Here is a 13,510-nt window from a genome sequence, read left to right on the forward strand (position 1 = left end):
TCCAGAGAATTTAATTCCTGGCTCCTCACCTTCCACAACTCTCCTTTGTAAGCTTTATCGACGCTGCCTGGGCTACAGTCACACGGGGAAACCCTTTCCTGACAGATATAGTGCAGGGTACCTGTAGCGTGGCTCACGAAGCTGCCGCCACCAACCAGCCTCCTTGACACCCCTCCAACTCCCCGCGAGACCACCTGGGCCTCCGCTGGCACGTTGGGCGGGCCGCACCCCAGGCCCCGCCCCTCACGGCCCGGCCCCCGCAAACCCCGCCTCCACGCTCTCCCCGGCGCAGGCGGCGCGCCCCACCCACATCCTCGACCTTTCGTTGCGGTGGGGAACTTCCTGAGTCCTCGCTTCGCGCTGACCGGAATCCGAGAAGATGGCAAGCCAGGTATTGTCAGCTGCTACTCTGGCTGAGTCCAGAAAAGGAAGCGAGGGAGGGAAACCATGGAGCAGAACCGGGCCTCTGGCCGGGGGGGGACCGGGGGGTGGGGGGGGGGGAGTCAGGAGGTAAGGGGGAGACGCGCGGGGCCTGGCCCTGAGACGGCCTCCGGCTGCCGGAACTGAAACGGGGCTTCGGGCGAGCGGTTCAGCAAGAAGGGAGGGAGGAAGCTTTGTTTCGGCTCCGTTCGTGGGAGGGTTTTTGTTGCTTCTTTCTGGGACAGCCGAAGCGGGGTGGAGGTGGGGAGAACCGGAGAGTGGAGGTGAGGGGGGAGTCGGTCTCTAGCCTGGTGTTCTGGGGGTGGCTTAGGGGCCGCCACGCCTAGCGTACATACAAATAAGTAACTTGCCCGGGGCCATACTTTTCGGTGGCAAAGCTGCAGCCTGAGCCCGTGCTCCTAACCCCTACGTTGCCTGTTTTTCACGACAGTAGTTCATAATTGAGCTATTACTGTGCCACCAAGGAATTTTTTTTTTTTTTTTTTTTTTTCTCTCGGTACGCGGGCCTCTCACTGCTGTGGCCTCTCCCGCCGCGGAGCACAGGCTCCGGACGCGTAGGCCCAGCGGCCATGGCTCACGGGCCCAGCCGCTCCACGGCACGCGGGATCCTCCCGGACCGGGGCACGAACCCGCGCCCCCCGCATCGGCAGGCGGACCCTCAACCACTGCGCCACCAGGGAAGACCCAGGAATGTATTTTTGGAAGGCTCCTAAGAGCCCTTTCGGTAACGTTTTGGAGCACTTGGGCACCAGAGCTTTATACATATCCTCCTTTAATCCTCACATAACAGCTATGCAATGTAGTAGCCCATTTTACAGACCAAAAACTTGAGGCTTAGAGGTTTGTCGTGCTTAGTGATAACACTAAACATAGTGAGCCGGGGTTCCGAACCCTGTGCAACAGACTATAATTGCAAGTTCCTGATATACACGTTAGACAGTAAACAAAGGCAGAAATATATGAGTAATATGATTAATCCGTCTAAAGTTGCTGATTGTTTTAATGCTTTGCAAACAGATTTTCTAAAAAGATTTGGACTTGAATAGAAATGGTAAATTCTAAACGATCTTTCAGATTTAACAAGTTGGCAGGTTTTTTTCCTTATTACCAAGTGTCTTCAGCAGAGAATGTGAAAAATTATAATTCCTGTGATAGTTCAGATGTTGAAGTAGAGCATTTGCGTGTGGATTTAGTGTGGGGCTTTGTTTTGTTTAGAATTGACAGGAAAAGGTTAAACTTTCACATATGCTTTAAGAGGGTGGAGAAGGGACTTAAATAAAGCTTAGATTATGGATGATTTATTCTTGTTGCTTCAGATCTCTAGAATATGTGACTTCATTGTTAGTATTCTGAATTTTACCTTTGGAGTTTTGTTTTGAAATTTATGGTACATTGAGGTGAAAAAAGATTCTAATGCAATGTATGAATTTTTTTTACCAGATTGATTGATCAGATTTAATATCTACATTTTAATTTTTAAAGTGATCATTTCCAGCCTCGCCAATTAACACAAGCCACTCATCCTTCTACATAGTTCAGTTCTTTTCCTCTACTCTTTGTTCTCTTGCTACTAATAACTGCCACCTTATTTCTGCAAAGCTACACTGTATCAAGGACTGTATAAGGGCCTTCATATTCACCATTCACAGTCACTCTATATGTAGATATTTTATCTTTATGTAACTAACTCTTCCTCATCTTTCCGCATCCCAGTTGAAAGTGACGCTTTCCCAAACCCACCAACCAAAGTTACACTCTTTTTCCACATTTTGCATTCTGTAGCACTTTGTGCCTATCCCTTTAAATCACACTTTTTGTAATCGTTAGCTTTCGAGTCTGTCTCCTGTAAACCCAGTGCAATCTTTATTCTGTGAACATGTTTCATAAGCATTATGTGAACGAGTCAAAACCTTCCTTATTACACTTCATTCTCTGGTAAAGGAGGAGTGTCCTGACTAGACTCTGACGTGGCACTATACTATAGAAATACAGTATGAGTCACATATATAATTTTAAGTTTTCTATTAGCCACATTCAAACGGTATTAAATTGGATTAAAACTTAACCCAATGTAGTCAAAATACTATCGCAACATGTAATCAATATTTTTTAATATTATTGAAATATTTAAATTTTTTTATACTAACTCTTCAAAATCTGGGTATATTTCCTACTTACAGCTTATCTCAGTTCAGACTGGCCATTTTTCAAGCACTCAAAAGCCACACGTGGCAAGTGGCTACTGTGTTGGATAGCACAGTTGAAAGGGATAGATGTAGGGTTTTTTTAATTCCCCCATTCTGATACTTTTCCTTACGCTCCTTCCCACCGTGCAGTTTTGCACTAAACCAGTGTTACTTAAACCAGCCTGAGCAAAAGAATTTCATAGGGCACATCTTAAGCATTCAGATTCCTTGGTCTGATACCAGACTACTGAATCAGATTTTCTTGGAACCTGTATTGTTAACCAGCTCCTGTTTATGCATTGTAGAGGGTCATTAAATATTTGATGAGTGAAACTTTATTTTTTTTATGGGGTGGGGGGCATGCGGTTTGCAGGGATCTTAGTTTCCCCGGAACAGGGATTGAAAGTGGGCCCCAGCTGTGAAAGCGCCGAGTCCTAACCACGGGACTGCCAGGGAATTCCTGAATTAAACTTCATGTGGCCATCTCGATTAAATCTTTTTAATGAATATCATTTATATGAAGTATAAACACGTGCCAGACAGTTCTCCATATCACTTAGAGTTATATGTGTCTTATTTGTGATGTACTTTCTAAGATTAGCATTCACCAGCATCTAAATTAACTAATAAGTAGTTTGTTACTAGTTCAGGAGGATAAACATCTTGCTCTGTTTTCCCCATTTCAGGTTATCAAATGTAAGGCTGCGGTTGCCTGGGAGGCTAGAAAGCCTCTCTCTATAGAGGAGATAGAGGTGGCACCCCCAAAGGCTCATGAAGTTCGAATTAAGGTAACGAAACATCCAAGGCACTGGGGAAAAAGGCTTACAATTAGGTCTCTGGATAGATGAGTCCTCTGAGGTCTGCAGAGGAGAAATCCCAAAGGACAATGTCAAGGAGAAGGTATTGAAGGTCATCCAACCTTGGAATCACAGCCTCTTATTTTATCCCTCTCACCTTTGCAGCAGCCTTCTCCCATCTTTTGAGCTTTGGTGTTGTGCTGAGCAGCCTTCTGCATGGATCATTGGATTACTGCAATTTATCTTCTGTAGTCTGGGTTTAAGGTGGATTGGTAGGATGCTCCCCTTTCTGCTGATCCCATAAGTTAAAATCTATGGTGACACATTAGAAACAAAAGAAGAAAGAAATGGTCTTTGGATTGTTGGAAGAAACTTCAAATAAGATTTAGGAAGAGGCTCCTAATTGATTAGACCAACAAGCAAGTGAAGTAAGCTTGCTAAGAGAGCTTTAAAATGTACTGACCCTTGGAGACAAGGCCAGGGTTCAGGGGATTCACTATTGCAGTGCTTCTCAACCTCTGCTGTGGCAGGGAAGTTGAAGTTAGCCCTAGAGAGAGTCATACTGCACAAGGCAGGCAGCTGGATATTCTGGCATTCTCCTCTGTACTTGTTTTCATATAAAATCAGTGCTTTAAAGTACTGAACATTGAATAAAACTAACCTCTAGAAAAAATAAGCATTTTTTGCTGTGAATTGGAGTATACTTTCCCCATCCCACTTCCAATTCTCAGGTTCCCAGGGGTCACACTGAACAGGTCGAGAAGCCAGAGCCAAATAACTTCCAGATCCTTTTAACCCAGGCCCAGGGATCTGAAATCTTAGACTAGTGTGTATGTTTTTCTTTAAGTTCAGAAATCAGCCTGGTTGTGATTTTGCTACTAGAAAAGAAAATGTTGGTCCTGGATGTACTAAAATGAGCCGTATCGGGCACACTGAGTTCAGCAGTCTTCCTTGGGAAACTGCTAACAAACAGCCAAGAATGTTACATTGTAATTGGATATATTTGTGAGAAGCATAGAAGCATAAATACAGACACCCCCAAGACTTTTCCTTTCTGTGCTTTTGGTAGTTTGGAGAAGTGAGAGATGCTTGAAGGCTAGAGAAATCGGGATAAAGGGCTTATTTAAGTAGAAATTGTGTGTGGCTGCTAAAAGGGGAGTTGGTTCCAGTAAAACCTCTGAGTTTTGGCCCAGACCAAGCAGGCTGACGTATTTCAGAAATAGCCAATACCTTTTTAGAAATCGCATTCCCCAGCAGTTAGGAGGAGGCCAGCAGTGAGATGGGTTCCACCTGCTTTTGCACACAGGGGATGTTCCTCTCCACACCTGCAGACGGCACAGTGCCCAAAACATCACCTTGTTTACCTTCTCTTGCTAACATGCACCGAAAAGGAGAATAGATGTACCATGTTTCATTGCCTATAAATGCACCGTTACTTTTAAGTACCACTAAGAAAATGCTGCCAGTTCTAATTAAGATGCCATAGAGTATAAGCATATGCTGATTTTAGAGAGGTTAAAATATGAAAGAATTGTATCTTCTAATCAATAAAATGTTATTAAAAGTGCCTCCACCTATGCCTCACTGAATCGCATGCACACACATGTAGACACGTTAATACCCTGTTAGATTATTGCCACTGCAGTTTGCCACACTGACGCCTATACCCTGAGTGGGGCTGATCCTGAGGGGAGTTTTCCAGTGATCTTGGGACATGAAGGTGCTGGAATTGTGGAAAGTGTTGGTGAAGGAGTTACTAAGCTGAAGGCAGGTAAGGAGAGTATTTGAATCACTTATTTTACAATTTTGGTTTATTTCTATAGGGAAATTATGTTTCTGATAACTTATACATTGTTTATTTGTGAATAAGTTATTGCCTAAGTAAGTTGTCAGATTGATTTTATACGCCTCATCTGAAAAGCACAAATATTTGAGAGTTTCTTTCTCTCTGATTATGCAGACTGCTGTTTATCTGAAATGGTTTAAGTACATCTCCAAAGCAAATTTTGCCCAATTAAGCAAGAATTTTTGAAGATGCATTGAGTCAGTGTTTTGAAGCACATGACCTCCTTGTTCTCCACTTACTGTTTTAAAAGTTTCACTTAGACAAAAATTTGAAGCTTGTATTTTTTGCATAGTCAGGCAGTGTCTGAATGATGTCATGTAGGTAAAGTTCTAGGTCTTAAAGTTGTTAACTTTGCAAAGCTGCATGGGTTGACAAGAATGGGAATTTGGGGGACTTCCCTGGTGGAGCAGTGGTTAAGAATCTGCCTGCCAGTGCAAGGGACAAGGGTTCGAGCCCTGGTCCAGGAAGATCCCACATGCTCCAGAGCAGCTAAGCCCGTGTGCCACACTACTGAGCCCGCACTCTAGAGCCCGCAAGCCACAACTACTGAAACCCGCGCGCCTAGAGCCCATGCTCCATGACAAGAAACGCCACCACAATGAGAAGCCCATGCACCGCAACGAAGAGTAGCCCCTTCTTACCGCAACTAGAGAAAGCCTGCACACAGCAACGAAGACCCAACGCGGCCAAAAATAAATAAATAAAATTTTTTTAATTAAAAAAAAAAAAGGGAATTTGCAGGGGCTGATGTATTCATTTAGAATCAGATGCTACCTATTCAGGATAATGTCCTTGCATTTGTTTTCCAGGTGATACTGTCATCCCACTTTACATCCCACAGTGTGGAGAGTGCAAATTTTGTCTAAATCCTAAAACGAACCTTTGCCAGAAGATAAGGTTAGTATCTTTTTATTTTATTCTTAAAACAAGAGGTAACACTAATCATGATAATATCATGATAATAAGTAATGATGTGGCAATCTATACAGGGCATTTTACATGAATTATTCCATCTTTAGGGCAACCTGTCATTATCGCTGCTATCACTATATTCATAGATGAGAAAATTTAGACCCAGAAATTAAGTGGTGTGCCCAGCATCATCAGCTGTTAAGAGGTACCTCACAAATGTCTGAACCCGTTCTCTTTCCATAACACTAGGCTAAATTTGCCAAAATATGTAGTAAGGAGGGACATGCTTATGAAATTAAATGAAGTCATTTTTATGAGCCATTTTATTGTCCATGAAATCGAAGTAATAAAACTTAGCTCATAAGGTTTTGGGAAGACTACAAGAGATAACATAACCTTTTGACACAGAAAAGGTGGTTATTTGATTGTAGCAAGGTAACACACTTAAAGAACTTCAAGGCATTTAAGATCTTGTGTCTGTTCGCCCCTTTTTTGTCTTTTTTATTGAAGTAGAACATACATATAATGAAGTAATTATACAGATCTTAAGTGTACAGCTCCATGAATTTTTATACATATACACACCTAATAGTTATAACCATCACCCAGATCAAGATAGAGAACCCTTCCAGCAGCCCACAAAGTTCTTCATGTCCCATACAAGTCAACACCTGCCTCCCTCAAAGCTAACCACTATTTTGATATCTTTCACTGTAGGACTTCATATAAACAGAATTATGCAGTATGTGCTCTTTTGTCTGGCTTCCTTTGAGATGTATCCAGGTTGCTCTGTGCATCAGTGATTTTCTTTTGTTTCTTTCACATTCCATTCCAGATAATCACTGTTAATCCGTTCTCCTGTTCATGGACATTTACGTTGCTGCCAGTTTGGAGCTGTTGTGATTAGTGCCACTATAAGCATTCATATGTGTCTCTTGATGGACATATACACAACTTTCTCTTGGGTATTTCCCTAGGATTGAAATTGCTGAGTCATGGGATATACTCCCACCAGCAGTGTTTGGGAGATCTGTTTATTTTTGCATTTTTTTCTAAAGCCATTGACAAAATTAGTTTCTATTTTTTTTTTTTTTTTTTTTTTTGCGCTATGCGGGCCTCTCACTGCTGTGGCCTCTCCCGCTGCGGAGCACAGGCTCCGGACGCGCAGGCTCAGCAGCCATGGGTCACGGGCCAGCCACTCCGCGGCATGTGGGACCCTCCCGGACCGGGGCACGAACCCGCGTCCCCTGCATCGGCAGGCGGACTCTCAACCACTGCGCCACCAGGGAAGCCCAGTTTCTATTTTTGGAAATAAGGTTCCATTTGTTTTATCACGTAAATCCAGTTAAAAAGCTAGAACTGGGCTTCCCTGGTGGCGCAGTGGTTGAGAGTCTGCCTGCCGATGCAGGGGACATGGGTTCGTGTCCCGGTCTGGGAGGATCCCACATGCCGCGGAGCAGCTGGGCCCGTGAGCCATGGCTGCTGAGCCTGTGCTCCGCAACGGGAGAGGCCACAGCAATGAGAGGCCTGCGTACCGCAAAAAAAAAAAAAAAGCTAGAACTGAAAAAAGAAAAAGAACTAGTCATTTTGAAAGGGAATTCCAAACACGGTCTGAAAAAATTTTGACATGTCAGATATAATAATGGTAATAGGTTTTTTTGTGGCTGTCTGTAACCTTTTAGAAGGACAAGTCCTTTCAAAGCTTAAAATACATCCCATATCACCTTTTGCTCAAGAAACTCTTCTGGGACAGGAGCAATTTCTCACATTCAGAGCTAAACAAACTTAACTTGCTCTCATAAAGATACAAGTTATTTATGGTAGAGCTTTGTCACCTATTTGTTGTTTGTTTCTGATCATACTTTTGTTTTTCTCCCAAAGGAAATGTACTTATTCTTGAATCAAGAGGCAATCCATTTTTCTTCATCTATATATATTTATTTATTCACATGTATTCCAAAGGATTTGTCCAAGAATGTACATCAAATTGTAGTGTTTATTTTTGTTAAAATAACATATATTAAGCACTCTGTGCCAGGCACAGTGCTAGTGCTTTACATAACCTCATTTGATCTTTATAGCAACGTCTAAGAAAGATAGATTTCTCTGATTTTCTGGTGAGGAAACTAAGGCACAAAAGTTAATTCACTTGCCTAGGAGCACGTGGGATTTGAGCACAAGTGTGTCTGCCTTTAGGGCCCATGTTCCTGAGCAAGATGTTACATCACCTATTTAGAATATCAAAAATAATTTTTGTTACCATGTATCATATCAGTGGTGAGAGCTACACTTTTGAAATAGGCCTCCTGAAAGGTCTAAATCAGCCAGTGTGGACATCTTTCATCAGCTGATGTGGATAGTTGCTTGTAATCTTTGCTGTGTAGATGCTGGTTTTGGCTTTATGAAGTTATATTTGGTCACAGAGTTTTACGATGGAATTTTAAAATCATTTCATCTGAGCCATAAATTGTACCTGTTAAAATTATTCAATACTCTGACAGTATAATCCAGAAGCGTATTGAATGCTGGAAGAAGATAGGTAAGATTATAATTCTTTTAGAAGTTTTCCTAATAAGGCATTGCTGAAAGGTGCTAAATTATTAATGAATATATTAGAAATTAGACTTCTGGTCTTAGCACACTCTTCTGTTTACTGGTCATTATTTTAAAAATTGATTTCTTTTTCCTGTGCATTTTAGGAAACTTGATTCTACCCTACCTTCTTCCTTTTTTATTTTCTTCAGAGTCACTCAAGGGAAAGGATTAATGCCAGATGGCACTAGCAGATTTACTTGTAAAGGAAAGACAATTTTACATTACATGGGAACCAGCACATTTTCTGAATACACAGTTGTGGCTGATATCTCTGTTGCTAAAATTGATCCTTTAGCCCCTTTGGATAAAGTCTGCCTTCTGGGTTGTGGCATTTCAACTGGTTACGGTGCTGCTGTGAACACTGCCAAGGTAAGTGGTGGCCTGGGTTTTAGCGTCCACCTTCTAATTTCATACAACAAAGCCTTGCTGGAATAGTGAAATTGGCCCAAACAGTAAGAAAACTAATGATTTCCTTGACTCTTGTGAAATGAGTACCTTATAGACTATCTTTACTATTAGGTGGAGCCTGGCTCTACTTGTGCCGTCTTTGGCCTGGGAGGAGTTGGATTGGCAGTTATCATGGGCTGTAAGGTGGCTGGTGCATCCCGGATCATTGGTGTGGACATCAATAAAGATAAATTCACAAGGGCTAAGGAGTTTGGGGCCTCTGAGTGTATTAACCCCCAGGACTTCAGTAAACCTATCCAGGAAGTGCTCATTGAGATGACTGATGGGGGAGTGGACTATTCCTTTGAGTGTATTGGTAACGTTAAAGTCATGGTGAGTATGCTTGGCTTCATTCCAAGTGGTGGGGGGGTGGGGGCTGCTTTTTTTAAATGTAATTTCCTTAATTAAGGTCAAAAATTGTTTTGTTTTGTAAAGGAAAAGTCTTGAATTCCCTGATAAGAATTATTAGAAGGGAAAATGACTACATGAACTAGAAATTGGAAATGATACAAGGGAAAGATGAAGGGAAATGTTTCTTTGCCTTTCAGTGTACACATAAATCTCAGAGTATGTTTCATTAAATGAAAAGGCAAAATGATGCAGCTGTAGAGAACATGGGCTTTGGAATTAGATATATGTCCACTTACTAACTCAGTGACCTTGAGCAACTACTTAACTTCTTTAAACCTGTTTCCTTATGTGTAAAATGCAGATAGTAACCGTAGGTACCTGACACAAAGTAGACACTCAGCAGAAGTATAACTGTTACTTCTCTGCTGCCATTATTAAGCCTTTAGAATTTTGAGCTAAGATTTACTTTTTAAAATAACAAATGAAAGCTTTTTATTCTTTCAATTTGTGTCAGTGTTGGGCCAAGTTCGTAAATTTTTTAAAATACCTGTTAAAATTGTTCAATAAAATTAAACTTACTAAATACTCACTTTGGACATTTTGTTGCCGTTTTTCTAATAAAGCTCTGTACCACCCCTCTCCCCCGGAAGTTTCTGGGGAAGCAGATATTCTCAGCACAGTGCACTGACCTCTGTGATTTGCCTGCAGAGAGCAGCGCTGGAGGCCTGCCACAAAGGCTGGGGCGTCAGCGTGGTGGTTGGAGTAGCTGCCTCAGGTGAAGAAGTTGCCACTCGTCCATTCCAGCTGGTAACAGGCCGCACGTGGAAAGGCACTGCCTTTGGAGGTAATTTGGTGGATGAGATGAGTACATTTTCTCTTTTGTTACTTCCATTGGCAGAATTTTAATCCCAGTCAGCATTTACCCCTGGGACTGGGGAGGTGCTCAGCTTCTCCTGAAACACAAGGCTACTTCTTACACATTGAAAAAAATATTAATATTCTGTTAATGAAATAGTTGAGGGTAGGTCAGGAGTGAGAAGCTGGTTACAGGATAAGCAAACGACAGTATCAGCCACCCTGTGCCGTGTTGTGGACTTACATAGGTTATTGGCATTTTTTACTCATTTTTCCAGAGAGTACAGTGATCCCTGGATGTGATCATACTTCCGTCTGAATAGTACTGATTTCAGCAGTAACCAATACTAAGTCTTAAACTGAAAATATTAAATTTGACAAAACCTTACAACAAAATTGAAAAGCTGCCAGACTGATCATTTTTCCCTTGTATGATCCTAAAAGTATGTGGTGGTTTGGGGTTGCCTAACTACCAGCAGAATGCTGAGAAAGTTTCCACCTTTTTCAAGGTTGCTCAGCTAGAGAAGAGAAAAGACAAAACATGTTTGTAGGGGCGTCCATGGTGCCACAGTGGTTGAGAATCTGCCTGCTAATGCAGGGGACACGGGTTCGAGCCCTGGTCTGGGAGGATCCCATATGCCGCAGAGCAACTAGGCCCGTGAGCCACAACTACTGAGGCTGCACGTCTGGAGCCTGTGCTCCGCAACAAGAGAGGCCACGATAGTGAGAGGCCCACGCACCATGATGAAGAGTGGCGCCCGCTTGCCACAACTAGAGAAAGCCCTCGCACAGAAGAAGACCCAACACAGCGAAAATTAATTAATTAATTAACTCCTACCCCCAACATCTTAAAAAAACTATTAAAAAAACCAACTGTTTATTTAAAAAAAAAAAAACCATGTTTGTATATCCCAACTGTTGTGAATAAATGAAATCTAAAGTTTTTCATAGATTTTTAAAAAATATATTTATATCCTTACCATCCTCCTAAGGAAAGAGAATTACATAGCTTGAGGGGTTTTTTTCCTCAAGAATTTGCATTTCTTTTTTTTTTAACATTTTTATTGGAGTATAATTGCTTTACAATGGTGTGTTAGTTTCTGCTGTATAACAAAGTAATCAGCTATGCATATACATATATCCCCCTATCTCCTCCCTCTTTCGTCTTCCTCCCACCCTCCCTATCCCACCCCTCTAGGTGGTCACAAAGCACAGAGCTGATCTCCTGTGCTATGCGGCTGCTTCCACAAGCTATCTTTTTTACATTTGGTAGTGTATATAACTCCATGACACTCTGTTACTTCGTCCCAGCTTACCCTTCCCCCTCCCCGTGTCCTCAAGTCCATTCTCTAATAGCATGAGTTTTTAATGATCTGTGTTTAAGCAAAGTGTCCCCTACCTCATGCCAGCTTTTGTTTCAAGGCCAAAAGAAAAGATTAGGAAAGTATGAAAAATGAGGGGTTTGGTCAAAGTTTTCCTTCCTTATACTACAGAATTTGTCAAGGCAAAGGTCAAGCTGACTAAACCCTCTTTTCCAAACCGCTACACGTATGCTGCACTTGAGTATTTTAGGACAGACTTTCAGAGCCATACGTGCAGCTCAGGGGCATCATCTCAGGGTCCATAGCTGTATTTGAAAGGGTGTTCTTAGTCTGGGAGACTGAGCCAGGGGGTTTGGTAGTCATCTCTCACTGAAGCCTCATCCAAGCACATGCTTATTGGGAAATAAGCTGGAGCCTTGGGGCTCCATGGGTGTTGCTAAAATATGACTCACAAATGTAAACAGAAGTTTCAGTTGAGGGAATGGCAGTGGCTATGGTTGTCTCAGTTACTAGGAGATTTAAAGGAGAAAAAAAAGCACTGCAGTTTGGAAGGAAAGGGTAACTGGTAGAGGACACAAGAAGGGAGATTTGGGAAAGGCTCAAAAGAGGTTTGAAATGTGGTCCAAAGACTCCCTGGTTTAAAAGGTGGGAAGGCTTCTTTGTTGATTTACTGCTTCTTTCAACACAAGTGAGAAATTGAAGGATCTGATTTTGTTTAAAATCGTAACCTGTAACTAAAGATCACCTACTTTGCTTTTCAATTTCAGTTTTCTCTTCTGCGATGGTATCCTTATTGTTGAAATTAAAACCACAGAAATAGTCATGTATCACATCAGTTTTTTTCTTCCTTGAATTTCACGATTACAGAAATCTTTGCTGTTGTGGACTTAAATAAGCTTATTCTGAGACTTCTATCCTGTATGGTTTAAAAATCTCCATTAAGATTTAATGAGATTTTAGTAAACCTTAATACAGAAAAAGGCAAGTGCTCAAAAGGCATTTATTTTTTTCTTTATTAAAGATGTGCATTTCTTCTTCCTCTCTATGCTGATTTTGAAGTTTTTCATTCCTCTTTAGTTCGTGAAAAAATTCATTCTCTTAAATGTCTTTGTCACCCACTAAGTAATAAGCATACTGTAGAGATTTGTTGGAAAACTTAATGAATAGATGTATGATTTCTTTTAGGATGGAAGAGTGTAGAAAGCATCCCAAAGTTGGTGTCCGAATATATGTCCAAAAAAATAAAGATTGATGAATTTGTGACTCACAATTTGCCTTTTGACCAAATTAACGAAGCCTTTGAACTGATGCATGCAGGAAAGAGGTGAGCTTTCTCTTTAGCTGTTTAATGTAGAATGTGGTAATGATTTGGGGCTTATGGAGGGAGAAGGGTAAAAAAAACAGTTTTAGTGGTCTTCAAAGAAATCATTCAGAACCTGTTTATTGCTTTCTTCTCTTACAGCATCCGAACTGTTTTAAAGCTTTAAATTCAAAAGAGAAAAATTCTTCCATCCTTGTAACTAAGTCTTGTGGTCTGATTGGAGCAGCCAGACAAGCAGGAAGGAGCTCTTTCAAGTTCACAGCTTCTTAGACCTTCATTAACTGACTCTGGGGAATAATGTTTTCTGTATAAATTCATAAATGTCTAATCAAGGATAAGGCTAATACTGTCATAAGTCTGTTTTCTGGACTCTTCACATAAATAATTGCTGGCTCATTAAGGAATATTTTTAACATAATAAAAGGAATTTCTGCATA

General features: G+C 41.5%; 1 protein-coding gene across 3 annotated transcripts; it reads left to right on the forward strand.

Moving 5' to 3' along the window:
• Window positions 1–263: 263 nt before the first annotated feature.
• Window positions 264–13,510, forward strand: ADH5 (alcohol dehydrogenase 5 (class III), chi polypeptide). 3 transcript variants are annotated; one of them, XM_032632366.1, is made up of 9 exons: window positions 264–391; window positions 3,314–3,415; window positions 5,054–5,195; window positions 6,080–6,167; window positions 8,927–9,146; window positions 9,297–9,557; window positions 10,284–10,419; window positions 12,938–13,076; window positions 13,215–13,510. In XM_032632366.1, the coding sequence occupies exons 1-9, from the start codon at window positions 380–382 to the stop codon at window positions 13,237–13,239; spliced, it is 1,125 nt and encodes a 374-aa protein (XP_032488257.1). In that variant the 5' UTR covers window positions 264–379; the 3' UTR covers window positions 13,240–13,510. The 3 variants fall into 3 exon arrangements, with proteins under 3 accessions (XP_032488257.1, XP_032488258.1, XP_032488259.1); XM_032632368.1 differs by lacking the exon at window positions 264–391 and adding an exon at window positions 547–704; XM_032632367.1 differs by lacking the exon at window positions 9,297–9,557.

The sequence above is a fragment of the Phocoena sinus genome, chromosome 5 (assembly GCF_008692025.1).
Source record: "Phocoena sinus isolate mPhoSin1 chromosome 5, mPhoSin1.pri, whole genome shotgun sequence".
Lineage (NCBI taxonomy): Eukaryota > Metazoa > Chordata > Mammalia > Artiodactyla > Phocoenidae > Phocoena > Phocoena sinus.